This window comes from Anabrus simplex, chromosome 2 (assembly GCF_040414725.1).
Source record: "Anabrus simplex isolate iqAnaSimp1 chromosome 2, ASM4041472v1, whole genome shotgun sequence".
Classification (NCBI taxonomy): domain Eukaryota; kingdom Metazoa; phylum Arthropoda; class Insecta; order Orthoptera; family Tettigoniidae; genus Anabrus; species Anabrus simplex.
Window position 1 is genome coordinate 184,716,746 of NC_090266.1, and position 19,263 is coordinate 184,736,008.

The 19,263-nt window shown below is 38.7% G+C and overlaps 1 protein-coding gene across 3 annotated transcripts in view; it reads left to right on the forward strand.

Moving 5' to 3' along the window:
- The window catches only part of NUCB1 (Nucleobindin 1), a 234,851-nt gene that overhangs the window by 166,475 nt on the left and 49,113 nt on the right, over positions 1–19,263 (forward strand). For all 3 annotated transcript variants that reach the window (XM_068226126.1, XM_067140470.2, XM_067140471.2), the window contains exon 9: positions 18,901–18,981. In XM_068226126.1, the coding sequence (XP_068082227.1) occupies positions 18,901–18,981 (81 nt within the window). The remainder of the gene's footprint in view (positions 1–18,900; positions 18,982–19,263) is intronic.

Genomic DNA, 19,263 nt, shown 5'->3' on the forward strand with positions numbered 1-19,263 from the left:
TTTTCAAAATAATTTTTCCGCATACCTTAGTGGAAAAAATAGTCATAGAAACGAACTAGTATCACTCGCAATATGTAGAGAATAATTAGGTCATTTCTCCCATATCCCGAGCGTCAAAATGGACTGATGTTACTGTCGAAGAAATGTATTTATTTTAGCAATAAGTATCAATGGATCATGTAAACAAACATAGCTTAGAAGAATATTGGTTTGTGCCCTGCTCCATGCTTTGAGGAATATCATACAAAAATGCTTTTAAGCAGGTAAATTGTGTGATATTGTTGTTTTTCATTTCATTCATCTGCATTCTATCCATTTTTGTGAATATAATGACCAATGAGTGTGTTTTGCTATTTATAGAGAGATTCATTTATGTGCCTGTGAAAACCTAAATTGTGGGGTATGTGAGCATTTAGAAAACCTGACCTGAAAGGGTTAATAAAATGATTATTTGTTTGTAATACCCAAGGCTGACATTTTAATAAGATTGTAAATAGAAGAGTGTAGTTTTGAGTTCATTTATGACACATTATATGTTAAGAGATATTTAGAATTAAATATGTTGTACACATTATAAGACGACTTGTTAAGAATGTGATTGGTGTTTGATAATAATTAATAGTAAATAGGTCCAAGAGATATTTGGTAGTTTGAGTAAACCACTGAGGAAGAGGACACCAAGGTCCTCGAAACATGTGATAAATAATTAAGTAACTTAAAGTATTGAGGCGGCCCGTCCAGAGCCTTGTGCGCTCCACGACGCTGAGATCTGTCAAAAGCTGATGCTCAGTGGGGAACATAACCTCAGGGAGGCCCAGACTTCAGCCCTGAGGATGGAGGCAGTGAAGGGAACAGCGGCACAGTCACCAAGAATACAAGCCGTGAGAAGAGAGGACGCCCCGGAGACCCGCGCCGTTACCGGAGAACGACGCATGCCACCACCGAGGCGCTGACTCACCAACAAGCTCACCTGTTGGAACTGTGGCAAGTGTGGCCACCTGCGGAGGAACTGCCGAATGCAGGCTGCCCCTGATCAGGGAAACGAGTAAGGGCCGACAAGGAGAGGGGCTCGTCGGCACCATCACTACTGTCTCCATGTCGCACGGCTACAAGTTCTCTTCTTCGCCGTCAGTCCACACTGTAGCACGCTAGTCCGACAATCACGGCAGTTCACACACTTCACACCACTGGCAGTCGCTCACGACTGAACCACACCAACTGCAACTCAGGCAAGTCGCTCCTCTCTTATATATCTGCGCCGGTCCTTCCAGAACAGTAATATAATCATGAAGTGTCTAATATTTGGACATGCTTCGTTCGACATAGCGAACATCATCAGCCATTAATGCAACAAAAACTAGGTCAGGGCCCTGAGCTTAAAATATAGAGAATGTTATATTAAAAAATGAACCATGTCATAATAAAAATTGATAATCAACAATCAATACAATAAAAACATTAGACTTGAGGTTGTAACAATATATGCAAGTTAAAAGCAAAATTCATCGTGGCAATCTGTGGAATTAAAAACATTTATGAGGCCGCTGGAACATGATAATGGATGTTGTGACATAAATATACGTCAGTGTGTGAAGCGTGGATTAATATTGTGAGGATGAAGTTCCTTTGAATTCATAAATAAAGGTTAAAATACAGACTGACTTGTCACGAGTCCAAGTTGAACTAGTCAAAGGCACATAACATTGAACAAATTAAATTTGACGTATAACTTGAACTTCAGCGGAAGCAAAATCCATAAGAGAGGTGCAATCTTGCTGTCAGAAAAATACCAGTTAAGCTAGTTAATATATACATGCTAGCAAATAAAACTAGAAGTTTATATAATAAACTCATTAAAGAGTAGCGATGAAACTTGAATGTGGGGAGAGTTTTAGCAATCCTTATAAGACAAATAGAGAGTTCGAATCTGAAAAGAAAAAAAAAGGGGGGGGGGGGAATGAAGTTATGTTGAAACCAGAAGAAGAAAATGAAAAATTAAAAAACGGAAGCTTACCCCCTGGGACTGGTATGAGATGTTCGCTAGCATTGGCTGCGTGAAGCAGACTGGCGCATAGCTCTATTACTGCTTCTAGTGTTGTACTTACTGAACCCTTGGAGGTCCATAAAGGATACCTACCTTCCTTATCTATCAGCAATTAGCATGAGATCTGTCTCTTGGGTCGTTAACGGGTTCTTCTTCACTTGCTTAGATAAGAGGTGGGTTTCAGTATTATCTAACCTATCTACCAAATAAAAGATCAAATTTAAGAAAATTTGTGGGTTTTTTAAGAAATATTTAAATGAAGAAAATTCACAAACACAACATTATATTTCTAACTATTTTGTCCAGTCAACACAACACTAATTACAACGCAGAGGAGAGGTATATTGGTTTGAGAAGCTTTGACTTAACTGCCTGATGGGCATCCTTATTAGAAACCATTGTCACCAGTTAAGAGTGAAGAAAAGAATGTCTGGAAATCCTTAAATTTGGCTTCCATGTGAGACTACATGTACCATCATAATGATTCGTGATGATCCAGCCCTCGTAACACGAACTCTGGACTCTTGGTATAATTCAGGCAGTCCAATCGGTATGTGCCACACAGTGGTTGTACAGCATGGACCCTGAAATGGCGTATGGCTTTTAGTGCTGGGAGTGTCCGAAGACATGTTCAGCTCGCCGGATGCAGGTCTTTTGATTTGACTCCCGTAGGCGACCTCCGCATTGTGATGAGGATGAAATGATAATGAGGACAACATATACACCCAGCCCCAGTGCCAGTGAAATTAACCGATGATGGTTAAAATTCCCGCCCCTGCCGGGAATCGAATCCGGGGCCCCTGTGACCAAAGGCCAGCACGCTAACCATTTAGCCATGGAGCCGGACGGCATGGACCCTTAATTGAATCGATGTGACCTGTGACTGTATCATGGACCGACATCTAACCTTCTAATTTACTTTAAAGTCATTGTGGATGATGACCGCAAGGAAAATGATGCTGTAATGGCATATGGCCTTAAGCTAAGTCACTGAAGTTGATGACCCCATGACCATCCAAGTTTCTAAGCTGAAGGTTAAACCCAATTAAGTTACATTGGTTGATGAGTTAACTAATCCCAGTACATTTAATGCTCAATCAATCAAAGTCAAATAATACAACAACAACAACAATAATGCTCACAGTACCTTGGGGCAGTAAAATCCTTTACATTCGGACATGTCCCCTTAATCGTTATATTAACAATTGAACTTTCCCAGCAAAAATAAACTAAGATTTCCAGAATACATTTCAAGTTAATCACTTGGCTTTAAGTTATTTCTCAAATACGGTTTCCACTGAGTTTAATACGTTCCGTGCGGTTCGGGTCACCATGTGCCCCGAAACATGTTACTCTTATCCGTCGGTGCGAACTTCCCAAAATTGCGAAGTAAGTAACTACGTCCTAGTTACGAATTTCTGTTAACTAATGGCAACATAGTGTTCCAATTGAAGTAAATGATCGAGGCATACTGCTAGTTTTGATCGGCCCACCGGTGACCCGAAGGAAGTTTTTTTTTCATCTTCCATTCATATCGCTTCGGGTCACCCTGAGTCCCGATTGTTGTCTGACCTATATTTTTACGTGGGAATCTCTTAGCGCGGTTATGGTGAATGAAGCCTAGAGTGTTGCTGCCCGCATATGGTAGATTGTTGTTTAAGGAGTACCACCCTTCTGGTATCTGCTTTCTACATTGCTCTTAGGTAAGCGAATAGAGGTTATTGGAGTAGTTATTGACATATTTATTATCTTCCGTAGATAATATTTACAAGCAATTTTACGTCCTTTTTTAGGCCTAGAGCCTTCACATTCTGACACACCGGTGGCACGGAAAAGAAGAGAGGGTTGGGACAGCACTGGATCCCGGATGAATTGTTCATTATTTGGAACAAAGTGATGACAGTGACAGCGATTTCTCTCCTGTATCTGATGATGACCCTACGTACAACCTCCAGGATAGTGACTCGTCTTCTGACACAGGCAGTGACTCTGGAGCATGTGGGTCAGCTATTTATAGGGACTAAACGCTAAGTGATAACTCTCCAAGTCAGATTGCTGGTAATGGCGATGTAAGCGATGTCGATGTGCCAAGGTGGGGTCCAGTAGGGGGACATGACATTGGCATCCCCAATTTTCTGTGATGACCCAGAAGTGAACATTGTGACTAATTATGATAGCCCTTCTGATATTTATAACATGTTTCTAACACAGCAAAATTATGCAGACTATGGTAACTGAAACAGACAGACTTCCTGCACGAAAGTTAGAAAAGTGTCCACCAAAGAACGGGAGGCAGTTATCCAAATGGATTGATATCACTGAGGAAGAAATGGCCAAGTTTTGGGGGATATTACTTGTTATGGGGTTAAATTATGTCCCTGAACTGGCACTTTATTGGTTGAAGAACTCTTTATATGAGAATAAGGTAATAAAAGTCACCATGACTCGTGATCGCTTCTTAGATTTGCTCTCCTATTGGCATTTGTGTGATAATGAAGCCTCTAGGGAGAGAAATGAAAGTGTGTATAAAGTGAAACCTCTAGTAGACCAGCTTCAGGAAAATTTTCAGAATGCCTTAATCCCTGGGAAAAATGTTGTAATAGACGAGTCTACGGTGCTGTGGAGGGGAAGATTGCTTTTCAGGCAATATATTCTGAACAAATCACATAAGTATGGAATTAAACTATACAAAGTGTGCATGCAGTAAGAGCTTATCAAGGGAAAGATGATGAGCTGCAAGGGACAGGTCATGCTGAAGCATTTGTCATGAACATGTGTGAGCCATTGTTGGGAAAAGGTCACATCTTGTTCGCCAACAATTTTTATACAAGTGTTCAATTGGCAGAGAATCTATTGGATAAGCAAACACTTCTCTGTGGAACAATTCGACCTAATAAGAGTGGTCTCCCCAAAGATGTGGTTAATAAACATCTTCAAAGGGAGGGAAATTTGTGGAGCAGAGAATGAAAAGGGGGTCAAGATAATTAACTGGATGGACAAGAGGAGAGTTTTGATGATATCCACTGTACCAGATCATGGTGATATTCTGGAAGACACTGGAAAAAGGAACAGGAAAGGAGATCCAATTTTGAAGCCGAAATCTGTGTTGCACTACAACAAGATCAAAAAGGGTGTTGATCTTGATGATCAAATGTCGTCATATTACACCCCCATTAAGAAAGGGTGTAAAATGGTGGAGGAAAGTTGGCATTGAACTTCTCGTGGGTACTGCAGTTGTAAATGCCTGGATCCTACAATGCAAGCGCAGTTCTGGAAAAAAAAATCTCTTTGTCATTTTAAGGAATCTCTTGCCTTCTCTCTCTGTCGGTACAGCACTGCTACATCTTGTACACCTCCAACAAGGAACAGGGCGCACACACTGGGTAAACTGGAAGGACCAGCCAGAAAAATGCAGTGACATTGCACAGTGTGCTACAAGAAGATATTTGCACAGCATGGTAAGAAAACTGCTGACAACAAAACAAAGAAGGTGGGGACATTCTGTGCAGAGTGTCCAGGAGCACCAAAAATGTGTATCGAGTGCTTCAAGGAAACTCACGTGAAAAAGTGCCAGTGAACGTGTAAAATGCAACGGTGACAGTGTTTGTGTTATATCTCGTCTGGAAATCGGTACTTAATTTTACTTGATGACTTTTCTGAAAAGTATTGGCAAATGATGTTATATTTTTGTTCTGTTTTTACTGTAAATAGCTGGGATTGTTTTTGTGTCTACTAATTATTGTTCTGAATTTATATCCTTTCTCTTTTGTGATATTACTTTTTGTTACTAAGCATAATATGAAAATACTTAACATAGGCCTCTCATATTCCCATAAAAACAGATCAATGAACGAGAATCTAACAGTTATTTCTGGGGTCATTTCTGTTTCACGCAATTGTTGAATTGGAACACTGTTGCACAGGTAAATACCCTGGAATGTCTCCTCAACAATAACGCACACAAGAAGTGCACATAAGATTTCATACTAGGGAGTGAACAAAGTCAAATTCGTCAGGTCACCGGTGACCCAAACTGATAATAACTGAAGGCAGCATCAGGTCACTGGTGGGCCGATATGACGTAACATTAAGTCATCGAAATTCACTGCTGCGGGGAACTTGTTAATAATTTAATATTTGTGAATTGAAATGATTTTATAAATCCTAATTAACAACAAATTGTATATCCGCGGACAAATGGTTTATTTGGCAAGTTCTTGCTCAAATTTATTTATGTTTATTTTATAATGTTTATTGTCACTTGATATCGTGAAAGCTGGAAAAAAATTACATATCATTTATTTCCAATATTACATTGGTTTCATGACATCACACCATAAGTTTAATCTAACACTAGCAATTATTAACACTTGGATAACCCTAATTATTAAGTACTTAAAACTGCATAAGTAAACTTGACGCAAAATATAAGCTCAATACTAGGTCATATCTCCCATCATGACATTTAAATAAGGCTTTGTGCATCCCTCAAAAATAAAATCAATAACTACCACCAACACTCTATTTTGGACACCTTGGAAATGGTTAAATTCGCTCATTATAGTCTAACTTCCATGATTTCAAATATACGTTCAGATCTCGGTTAAACAAGTTAATATTATAGAATGCTATCTAATAACATACACGTTACTCATTAATGAAAATTTCAATTAGTTTCTTGCAAAATTACGAACTCCATTCTAAAGAACGCGGTCTGATTTTTAACACGTCGACAGACCACAAAGATACCGTTATCTCCAATGGCGACCCCAAGTCAGCTGTGTGGCTGAGCCGCCCCTTCACTTGACAAGTTCCATATGTTCTCACTCGCGTTCAAACTGGTGTTAAAAGAAATTAAATCTACGATCTCGCTGATGAAATTACAAATACGATCTTCCTGGCCCAAACAGATTATGCACAGAGATTTACTTTAAGATGTCATTTAATGATTATACACGTCACAAACTTACACTTACGTGGATTCTCTCACAATTTCCATCTCATAACATTATACAAATAACTTCCTTGGGTTCACACAGAATCTCCCGGCATAATTACAGGCTTCCAATCACCTGATTCACAAAATCCTACCTCAACTCACCTACTAACGAGACTTAAACCACTTGCTTCAAACACGACAAATCTCAATGACAAAAAGAATGGAATAATAATCCTTAGGATCCACAATGCATAAAATACTCTGATAATGAAACATCTTTGCATAATGTTACCTCGTATTTCTGAACTGGATTTCACAAAAATGACTGACAAACTTTACATTTATTTATTGTCAGTTATACACAGTTTAGACAGACATAGAAGTAGCAATCCCTTCGTAACAGATATCCACCAATCTACATGGCTCAAGACGACAGCACGTCTACACCCGATTGAAAATGGGTAACCAAGGATTTCTTGCACAACTCGGTCATAATTCAACAGAAAAATTTTCACGTCAGATAAAAAAAATCTTGACACAACAAAAGACAGGAAATAAGCTCACGGAAATGACAGTCTACTTTAGACGCTATGTCTGTCTGTTAGGTCATCAGCCCAGAGGCTGGTTGGATCCTCAAATAGCACCACCAAAGGTTACGCGGTTATAAGGAAACCGCAAAAATCAATGGCAGCACCAAAATGAGATGTACTAGGCAAGACGAGGAGTGAGGTAGTTTGCCATTGCTTTCCTCACTGGGTCAGAAAGTGCTATTGCAGCACAACTGACCCTATGAGCAGCACCTTTCATAACACTCAGATGCACTAGTCGTGCTCTGAATGCCATTACTCAGCACCATCCATACCCCAGCAGCTTCCATACTGTCACAGCCATGGATGAGACTGGGACTTCGATGGAAGCTACACTTTACTCTGGCCTGTGCCAAGAGATGGATGCAAAAGTACTGTATCCATCAAGAAATGGCAGCAGGCAATTAGACGCTATATCGTTTCATAATCCCTCAAATCGACTATTTACAACACATTACACGGCACTCGTAATAATTTATAAATTTTATCCAAGCATGAAAAACAAATGATCTTTTGTCATATTTTCTGACATTTCACAAAATAAATGGGTGGCCAAACTGCGTCATAAATACCCATTACAAAATATAAGTGTGACATCATAAAACAGATACACAGGCAGTGATGATGACAATTCACCTATCTTAACAGTACGTCAGCTACCATCATGTTAGCTCACCAGTATCCTTCCGGTATTTATTTTGCCATTTCAACACTTCTGGCTTCACATTTTATTTTATTCATTATTGCTTTCCTGGAATAAAGGCACAAAAAAAATACCCTTCACTTGATATTTTCGCGGACCAATCACGACTGCTTGTAATTTTGACTGCACACGGATACTTTTTACAACACAGTATTATTTAAACTTCACTAATACTACTGCGGCATAGATATGACTATCTTTACATGTGATTAACACTCTAATGAACAAAAACTATCTCCACTTGGAGACAATACTCCAGCCACACCAACCAAAATCTAAGTTTCTGCTGGACTTAGCCTGTTACTCACCGATCAATTTACCCAACAGCATAACCTTCTCTCTTGAGCTCAAATGATTCAATGCAGGGTGATTTCAAGATGGCGCGTCCCTTTATTTATAATCTCCGTCGCCTCTCTCAGGCATTTTTCCTTGCCGCCAAGAAGTGTTGCATACATTTTGCGACCTTATGGAAATGTATTCAAAGCAGTTTTTACTGTAACCAAGTACTTGCTAAATTGCTAGTGACATTGTTCATGAACATTTAAAATTATTTCATACCAAATTAACTGGTTAATTGACCTCGTTTGATAGGCACTATATTCTGCTGACATGGCATGGGTTGAACAGACACGCACGTCTTTCACCAGATTCCCTCTGAAATTGCTTAGCCATCTCAAATCTGTATTGCTAAAGACCAGTTGTCTCACAAATAATTACAGGACACTCATTACATTTCATATTATTTGAAGGTCTTTTTCTATTGTCGTGAAACTGTGGCAAGTCTCTTCCATATATGGCGGAATATTTTTTATGTTTTGAAGCATTGTAATGTTCAAGGTATCTGGTCAAAAAGCTACGTCCAGTTTGCCCAATATAAGAAAACCTGCAATGGATATATTTGAGTCTATAGATACCAGAGTTCGAGAATTCATCGTATTTGGTGTTAAATGTATTAGAGTTGAAAAATATGTTACGGTTCGTGCATCGGGTTCTATAAGCGATATTGATGTCATATTTCTTTAGAGTGTTAGTAACTTGAAATGAGCCTGAGTTCGTATAGGTAAAGGAGGCATATTTTGTCTTCTTAGGCTTGTCCGGAATCAATTTATTTGCTGTTTTTAATTTTATCTTGTTGATGATTTTATTAATTATCAAGGGATTGTAGCCATTAAATCCTGACCAAATCCTTGTAATTTAGTTCTTTCTTGTGATTTTCAGTTAAAAGCAGAATCTTTAATGCTCTCTGCACAAGACTATTAATAAATTAATAAAATCATCAACAAGATAAGATTAAAAACCGCTAACAACATTCCTCCTATAACAACAGCTACTGTTTCACCACCCCTTCACTCTACATCCCCTCCACATACGTCAGACCCGCCCAAGGAATCAGCCGCCCCTCCTTCTCACATGACTCACTCCAAGCCTCTGTATACATGCGTACAACATTAGAAGCAGTAATAGAGCTACCCACCAGTCTGCTTCAGGCAGCCAATGCTAGCGGACATCTCATACCAGTCCCAGGGGGTAAGCTTCCGTTTCTAATTTTTTCTTTTTCATTTTCTTCTTCATTTTCTTCTTCTTCTGGTTTCAATGTAACTTCATTCCCCTTTTTCCTTTCTTTTCAGATTCAAACTCTATTTTGCGCCAGAATATGCTTCGCGGACAAAAATATGAAACGTATCTTTATCTCTGTAGACGAGCAGCTTGATTGATAATTTATGTTTGTTCATTAGTTGCTAGTTCGTTAGTTGGTTCATTAGTTACTAATGAACAAAGACAAATTATCAAGATGCTCGTCTACACAGATAAGGATGCCAACTCCCAGATCAACCAAGAACATTGGCTGCTGTAGGAATAACGAAATAGTTTGACATCAACCATAGCAGTTTTGATATGACATTTAGTTTCAAGTTTGGATATGTTGTTCGGACTTCACCAATGTTTTAAATTAAGACAGTAAATTGTGTCATACCAGAGTGTTTATATTATTATTGGTTATATTTATGTTTATGTCTTCCAACTGGAGCATGGCTGAAGATGACCCAATATATATGGGTTCGAAACTAGTCCCAGTTTTATAAGACAATATACAATCTATTGGTATTGAATAGGTGGACCCTTCCTACTCTTTGATAGGCATGAGGGAGTTTTTAAAAAGTAATTATGTTCGGTGGAAAACGGTAAATAAAAATGTAAACAGAGTCTGGGTTGGGTTGAAAGCAATTGCTGGGGAATGTGAAAATAGATTTTTTTTTTGTTTTTTGTTAGTTGCTTTACGTCGCACCGACACAGATAGGTCTTATGGCGACGATGGGACAAGGAAGGGCTGGGAGTGGGAAGGAAGCGGCTGTGGCCTTAATTAAGGTACAGCCCCAGCATTTGCCTGGTGTGAAAATGGGAAACCACGGAAAACCATCTTCAGGGCTGCCGACATAGGGATGCGAACCTACTATCTCCCGAATACTGGATACTGGCCGCACTTAAGCGACTGCAGCTGTCGAGCTCGGTGAAAAGGTGGTAAGGAATGGTACAGAGCCACTATATTATAACGGAGAATTAAAGAGAGTATGAAGGAGGTGCAGGTTGGAAGGAAATAGTTAGAAATGGCTGTGGAAGTAAGGAGAAATTGAAGGAATTTACTAGGAAATTGAATCTAGCAAAGAAGTCAGCCAAGGATAACATGATGGCAAGCATAATTGGCGGTTATACAAATTTTAGTGAAAAATGGAAGAGTATGTATAGGTACTTTAAGGCAGAAACAGGTTCCAAAAAGGACATTCCAGGAATCATTAATGAACAAGGGGAATGTGTATGCAAGGATCTTCAAAAGGCAGAAGTTTTCAGTCAGCAGTATGTAAAGATTGTTGGTTATAAGGATAATGTCCAGGTAGAGGAGGTGACTAATACTAAAGAAGTATTAAAATTTACCTATGATAACAGTGACATTCACAGTAAGATACAAGATTTGAAAACTAGAAAAGCAGCTGAATTGATAAGGTTTTGGGGGGTATACTAAAGACAATGGATTTGAATATAGCACCATATCTGAAGTACTTATTTGATTGTTGTTTGCATGAAAGAGCTATGCCAAATGAATGGAGAGTTGCTAGAGTAGCCCCCGTTTTTAAAGGAAAGGGTGATAGAGATAAAGCTGAAAACTACAGGCTTGTGTAGTTTCACATGCATTGCATGTAAGCTTTGGGAAAGCATTCTTTCTGATTATATTAGACATGTCTGTGAAATTAATAACTGGTTTGATAGAAGGCAGTTTGGGTTTAGGAAAGGTTATTCCACTGAAGCTCAACTTCTAGGATTCCAGCAGGATATAGCAGATATCCTGGATTCAGGTGGTCAAATGGACTGTATAGCGATTGACCTATCTAAAGCATTTGATAGGGTAGACCATGGGAGACTACTGTAAAAAATTAATGCATTTGTACTAGAAAAAAAGAGTGAATGGTTGGCTATATTTCCAGAAAATAGAACTCAGTTAGAGAGGTGGGGCTGTGAGCTTGCATCCGGGAGATAGTAGGTTCGAATCCCACTATCGGCAGCCCTGAAAATGGTTTTCTGTGGTTTCCCATTTTCACACAGGCAAATGCTGGGGCTGTACCTTAATTAAGGCCACGGCCGCTTCCTTCCAACTCCTAGGCCTTTCCTGTCCCATCGTCGCCATAAGACCTATCTGTGTCGGTGCGACGTAAAGCCCCTAGCAAAAAATTAGAGAAGGCAAAGCTTTATCTGTCCCAGTAATAATTAAGAGGGGAATTCCTCGAGGCAGATTGGAACTTTGTTTTCTTATATATATCTATATAAAATAAGAGTTTTGTCTGCACATTGCTCAGAATTTGAAAAGAATGGTGTTTCTGTATCGGTCATGTCCACAGTAACAAGGAAATGCATTTTTTACTTTTCTGTAATTTCTGTCTGTCTGTCTGTCTGTCTGTCTGTCTGTCTGTCTGTCTGTCTGTACACGCATCACGAGAAAACGGCTGAAAATAATTTAATGAAAATCGGACTGTAAAGTCGGGTGATGAACCACTACAATCTAGGCTATAAATTATTTTATTCATGCTGAGTGAAATGGTAGTTTAGGGGAAGGCCAGAAATTCAATTCTCAAATATCTATGTTATTAGTGGTCGTATCTTAATGAAAATCGGTATGCAAAGTTGGGGTAATAAGTCAATATAATCTAGGCCATACATAATTGTATTCATGCTGAGTGAAATGGCAGTTTAGGGGAATGCATAAAATTTAATTTTCAAATATTTATATTATTAGTGGTCGTATCTTAATGGAAGTTGGTAGACAAAGATCGGAAATAAGTCGCTACAATATAGGCTGTACATAATTGTATTCACGCTGAGAAATATGGTAGTTTAGGGGAAGGTCTACGATGTAATTCTCAAATATTTATTATATTAGTGGTCTTATCTTCACGAAAATTGGTATGCAAAGTCGGGGAATAAGTCGCTATAATCTAGGCTATCAATAATATAATTCACACTTAGTGAAATGGTAGTTTAGGGGAAGGCCTGAAATGTAATCTGTATATGTAAAATAATAGTTTTTTCTGTACATTGCTCAGAATTTAAAAAGGATGGTATTTCTCTATCGGTCGCGTCCATAGTAACAAGGATATGCACTTTTTAATTTTCCGTCATTTTTGTCTGTATGTATGTATGTATGTATGTATGTATGTATGTATGTATGTATGTATGTATGTATGTATGTACACGCATCATGAGAAAACGGCCGAAGAGAATTTAATAAAAATTGGTATGTTAAGTCCGGTAATAAGTCACTAAAATCTAGGCCATAAATAATCTTATTCACGCTGAGAGAAATGGTAGTTTAGGGGAAGGCCTAAAATGTAATTCTCAAATATTTGTTATTAGTGACCCTATCTTAATGAATATAGGTCTGAAATTTAATTCTGTAAGACGCCCTGATATCACAGAGTCTAAAGAAAACTGAATGTGAAGGCCTACAATACAGAAAGCACATAATATTGATCAACAATCACATTAAACTGAGCATTGTTTTTTGGAAAGTGCTTTGTGTCCCTTTTGCAACTCATCTCCGATAGATGGGATTACTGCTGTATACGATTTTTTATAAAATTTGCTTTATGTCGCGATGACACAGATAGGTCTTATGGCGACGATGGGATAGGAAAGGGCTAGGAGTGGGAAGGAAGCGGCCCTGGCCTTAATTACGGTACAGCCCCGGCATTTGCCTGGTGTGAAAATGGGAGACCACGGAAAACCATCTTCAGGGCTATCGACAGTGGAGTTCAAACCCACTACCTCCCGGATGCAAGCTCACAACTAACCGCATGGCCAACTGGCCTGGTCATGCCGAGTATAACAGCCTGGCTGGATATTGGTGCGAAGTAGATTAGGAGTTGGACAAATTTCTTCTTTACCATGCCATTCCCCTGGTTCATAAATTTTCTGATGCTACTGGTAAGTAACACACTGGTTCATCATAGCATTCAAGATATTCAATCCCTACTCTGAGGTACTGATGGGAATGAGCAGTTTGCATATTTAACGGAATAATGGCAGAGGAGTGTTCACGGCTGTCTGCGGCCTGATAGTTCCAGCACTGGAAGTTTGTACTGTTAACTGTTAAATATAAATGTTGAATCTTAGGGTGCCATATATGTTAAGGACACTAGGTTCGGGGCCCTGACCTAACTTTAGGCTAAGATTTATTTTCGGCTGATGATGCATACGACTGTTAAGCGAAACATGTCCCATCCTACGCCTGTTGTAATGTTTATTTCCTAAATATAAGGAAAGATAAGTATTGGAAAGGTGGTGTTAACTATTATTTTTGTTTTAATGTTCATAAACCGTAGTACTGTTCGTTAAAGTGATAAAATGTGCGGTTATTCATTTGATCGAGTATCTTGTATGATAACATTACTTTTAATTACTACATTCCTACTTAAGTTTTTGTAATGGCCTAAGTTGACTTCAGTTAGGAAAACCACGAAGACAGTCTTTCTGAAAATCCCGTAGTGAAGCACGGGTACATCAGCTAGTCAATGATATGTGTAAAAAAAAAGTGGAATCAGATATAAGGCTTTTTACAGCTGATGTTATTCTGTACAGAGTAATAAATAAGTTACAAGATTGTGAGCAACTGCAAAATGACCTTGATCACGTTGTGAGATGGACAGTAGGCAATTGTATGGTGATAAACTGGGTTGAAAGTCAGGTGGTGAGTTTCGCAAATGGGAAAAGTCCTCTCAGTTTTAATTACTGTGTTGATGGCGTGAAAGTTCCTTTTGGGGTTTATTGTAAGTACCTAGGTGTTAATATAAGGAAAGATCTTCATTGGGGTAATCACATAAATATGATTGTAAATAAAGTGTACAGATCTATACATATGGTTATGAGGGTATTTAGGGGTTGTATTCAGGATGTAAAGGAGAGGGCATAAAAGTCTCTGGTAAGACCCCAACTAGAGTATGGTTCGAGTGGTTCCACCAGGATTACTTGATTCAAGAACTGGAAAAAATCCAAAGAAAAGCAGCTTGATTTGTTCTGGGTGATTTCTGACGAAAGAGTAGCGTTACAAAAATTTTGCAAAGTTTGGGCTGGGAAGATTTGGGAGAAAGACGACGAGCTGCTCGACGAAGTGGTATGTTCTGAGCTGTCGGTGGGGAGATGGCGTGGAATGACATTAGTAGACGAATAAGTTTGAGCGGTGTCTTTAAAAGTAGGAAAGATCACAATATGAAGATAAAGCTGGAATTCAAGAGGACAAATTGGGGCAAATATTTTTTAATAGGAAGGGGAGTTTGGGATCAGAATAACTTACCAAGGGAGATGTTCAATAAATTTCCAATTTTTTGCAATCATTTAATAAAAGGCTAGGAAAACAACAGGTAGGGAATCTGCCACCTGGGCGACTGCCCTAAATGCAGATCGGGATTGATTGATTGATTGATTGATTGATTGATTGATTGATTGATTGATTGATTGATTGATTGATTGATTGATTGATTGATTGATTGATTGGGCAATAGAAATACAAATCATGAAAAAAGCTAATTATAAACTCGGTGATCACACAGGCCTGAAATATTTCCCACTATTTACTTGACTAAATTGAGACACTTATAAGTAAAGAACAATAATTCAAATTCCATTGTATGACACAATTTATTCATTCACTAATGCTCATTAAACATCTCCTAAATTATTTCCAAAACAATTTAGAATATGAAGATGAAAAAAAAGCTGTGATTTGATAGAATCTGAAGTTCTTTCAAGAACAAAACACGTTCATTCTGTTTTTAATTAAATTATTTTATTTAGGTATAATGTGTTATTGTTTTCATTTTCAGGTATTTTCTAGTTTTATTAATCCTGCATTCGTTTTGAATGACAGAAAATTTTACAACTCTATACTGTCAGCTTATCTTATGTTGTATCAAGGGGAATTGTTTATTTCTGTAGATTTTATAAAGTTAAGATGTTTTAATAAATGTGTGTATTATAACACACCTTCATAATTTTATGTTAACCCTAGAACTGATAAGTGTTGCATTTGTGACATTATTCACCCTTTCTATAGTGATAGCATTGTACTGTGTGGCGCAATGCAGTCACGAATCAATAGAAATTGTTCAAACTCTATTTATTGTGAATCAAATTACACAGTTCTCGAAAACAGACATTATAAGCTTTGAACCTATTGCAAGTTTGGTTTCCATAGTGGGCTATAGTGATGGGACATTCGATTCATTTTACTGAATCGATTCATTTGATTCCGTTCACGTTACTGAATCGATACAGTGATCCGATTCACGGCTCATTGGTCACCGCTCCTACTGCATCTGTGTAGTATGTGCTGGTAAGACAGCAGCAACAGCATTCAGTGCTCGCAGCTGCCATCTGGTCTTCATACTATGAACTCCTTTCTTAGAAAAAATGCGAGTTACTCTAATACGTCGAAGGTTTCCGGCGACGCAGGGTGGGAAAGGTTAGGAAGGTAGCAGCCATGGCCTGAATTAAGGTACAGTCCCAGCATTTCCTGGTGTGAAAATGGGGAAACTACGGAAAAACCATCTTAATGGCTGCCGACGGTGGGATTCGAACCCACCATCCCCCGAATGCAAGCGCATAGCCACCCGATATTAACCGCACGACAACTCGCTCAGTCTTTCTTTTAAAAGTATTTTTCTATCAGCTGAGAATTTTTTTAAATCGTCATATTTTGTATAGGCTACCCGAGATATACAGTAGCCCGCTGGTTTTCTGATTCAACATACTGTTATTGCGTCTGTCCACATATGATTGAAGTCTTGTGCAACGATGTGACATATGAACTGAGAGAATACTGAGCCGTTCTTCCCAATATAAAACAGGTACTTTTTGAGTGGTCATGACTCATGAGCATGACTCATAGTCATAGGGCAGGCTAGAGTCGAGTTTAACTGTCAAATGTCAACTAAGTTATAATACTAAGATTCATTAAACTAATAAATAGTATAACCTAATAGCCTACCTACTTACTAGCTACTTCAGAATTATGTTGTGACTACCTTTTTAACACTGCAAATAAATCCATCTATTATTTAAACCTCCCTGTAAGAAGAGGACAGTGAATGCAAATGGGTATTATTTTCAAATGAGCTGAGCTCGAGAGTCCATTATAGCATACGATTCTTTCAGTCTAGCATGGCTCACTGTATGTCTCGCTGCAGCGGAAGCTCGGCTCTCCGCGTGTCCAGTGAGCCGATAAGGAGCCGTGTGTATCATGTGTCTCACTGAGCCGCGCTCGTTCACGATTCTTTCGATGTGCCATGATTCACTGTATGCCTCGCTGCAGCGGAAGCTCGGCTCTCCGCGTGTCCAGTGAGCCGACAAGGAGCCGTGTGTATCATGTGTCTCACTGAGCCGCGCTCGTTCACGATTCTTTCGATGTGCCATGATACACTGTCTCGCTGCAGCGGAAGCTCGGCTCCCCGTCAACGTCCAGTGAGTGCGCCACTCAGCACTGTCCGCTGGGAGTAAGCTGAATCGTGTGCCGTGAGCTCGCCTTTCCTGTGAATCGATTCACTCGGACACTTGAATGAATCAATACACTGCTTCGAATCATGCATTCAGTAGCCAACACTAGTGGGCTATTCTGAGGAGCACTGCTTGTAAAACAAGTGAGGCATTGTTTTCATTATGTAGTTCTTGGTTGCCACGCTTTGCGGATGAGGTCTATTCGAGGTTGGTGGTTATTTATATTAGATATATTGTCTTATGGTATTTCTTGTTAATGATGGATCCTTGTAGATCTAGTGACATTCATGAGTGGTTGGAAGATGAAGTGTTTTCCGGTAGAGGATTTGCCGTGTAGTGATGAGGTCAGGGATCAAACTGAGGGTGAAAACAAGAGAAATTCTGAAGATCCGTAATTCAAGCCTGAACATCGGCACTGGGTAAGAGTATATCTGCCTGAACCCTTCCTTGACGTTACAAAAGAACCCTGGAATTCTGTCGGATGAGATAAGGGATTTTTTTACTGTGGATGCGTGGAACATTTCCTTTTCAGGGTCACAGGTTAAGAATTTCCTGAAATTTGTATGTATGTAATCAAGGTAAAATTTTGCACATTTTGTATATTTTGAAATTTCAATAGTAGTATTTTTTTGAGGTTTCCTGATCAGTTGTGAAAAATGTTTCTTTTTACACAATTTTTGTTTTGAGTCTTTGTCACTGAAACATAATCGAAGAACTATTTTTGTCAATTACAATGCTGATGATTTTTTTAGTAATGATTACCTTTGTTTTTCATGTCTTAATTGTTGTTTCAATAAATGACTGTAACATAACAGGAAAATGCATATCACTTAAGAGAAAAATGCCTGTCAGTTTTGGTGTTAAGCCATAGATTCAGCATCCTATTCCATATCATTAGTTGGTCAACTGTTAGGCTCTGTGAAAGAAACAGAATGTTTTTTGTGATAAGATTAAATGCTGGATGTTCGAGCAGCTGATATATAAATTCTAATTGAAGATTAGATTCCTTGGTAATAATACCATATAAGCTTGACATTTTTACAACACTTTTATTAATGATTTGTATTATATTTAATTATATTTAAAGAATGTTCATTTGAAACTACAGGGACATTATTTTATCAATTCAGGGAATTGCCAGTTACCTGTACTGCGAGCCTGTCTCCTGCCAAGCACTTTGCCGTAATGCGGCCAGTGCTCACCCGTCACTGAGTGTTTGCTCACAAGATTTCCTGTACTTAATGAAGGTATTATGTATATACACGCGCTGACGTAATGAAAATTGCAGTGGAACACCACATTGAACACTAAACACATGAACACTAAACGCATGAACACTTGACTAAACTGAACCTTACGCTGTTAATGCTCTCAGTGGACTCCAAAGGAGGGGAACTTGTGGTGCCAAGAAGCACATCATGGCAAAGCGCTTGGTGGGAGACAAGCTCGCAGTGCAGGAGACTGGGTGAGCGACAATCCCCTGAATAGATAAAATTATGTCCTTGTATTTTCTCAAATTTTGCAATATTTCTATTCAGCAAATACCAGTAAAATGTATTACTAAAATCAGTTGCTTGTCTTCATTGTTTAGATACCGCCCTACCCGAACATTCCTCAGCAGTATGGATACCACGCTGGTTTGCCACCTCAGCAATTTCAGCAGCCTCAGCATGTATGTATATCACACTTAATTTTATGTTGTTAATATGGACTGAAGCGTATACTATCTTTCATATTAACATTTAGTTTCCTAAAGTATGGTTTATTTTTTAGTGTTTGCATGTTCTTCAAATGTTCCATCTCACACTTACAGAGATATACTGTATTGTGAATCTTTGGTTTCAAATAGTAATTTTTTATTCTTCTATTTCTTTTTCCCCTCATTTTAGTTCTCCTGCAAGGTCCTCATATCCACCTTAGTTGTATAACACCAGCTAGGATGGCCATACTTGAA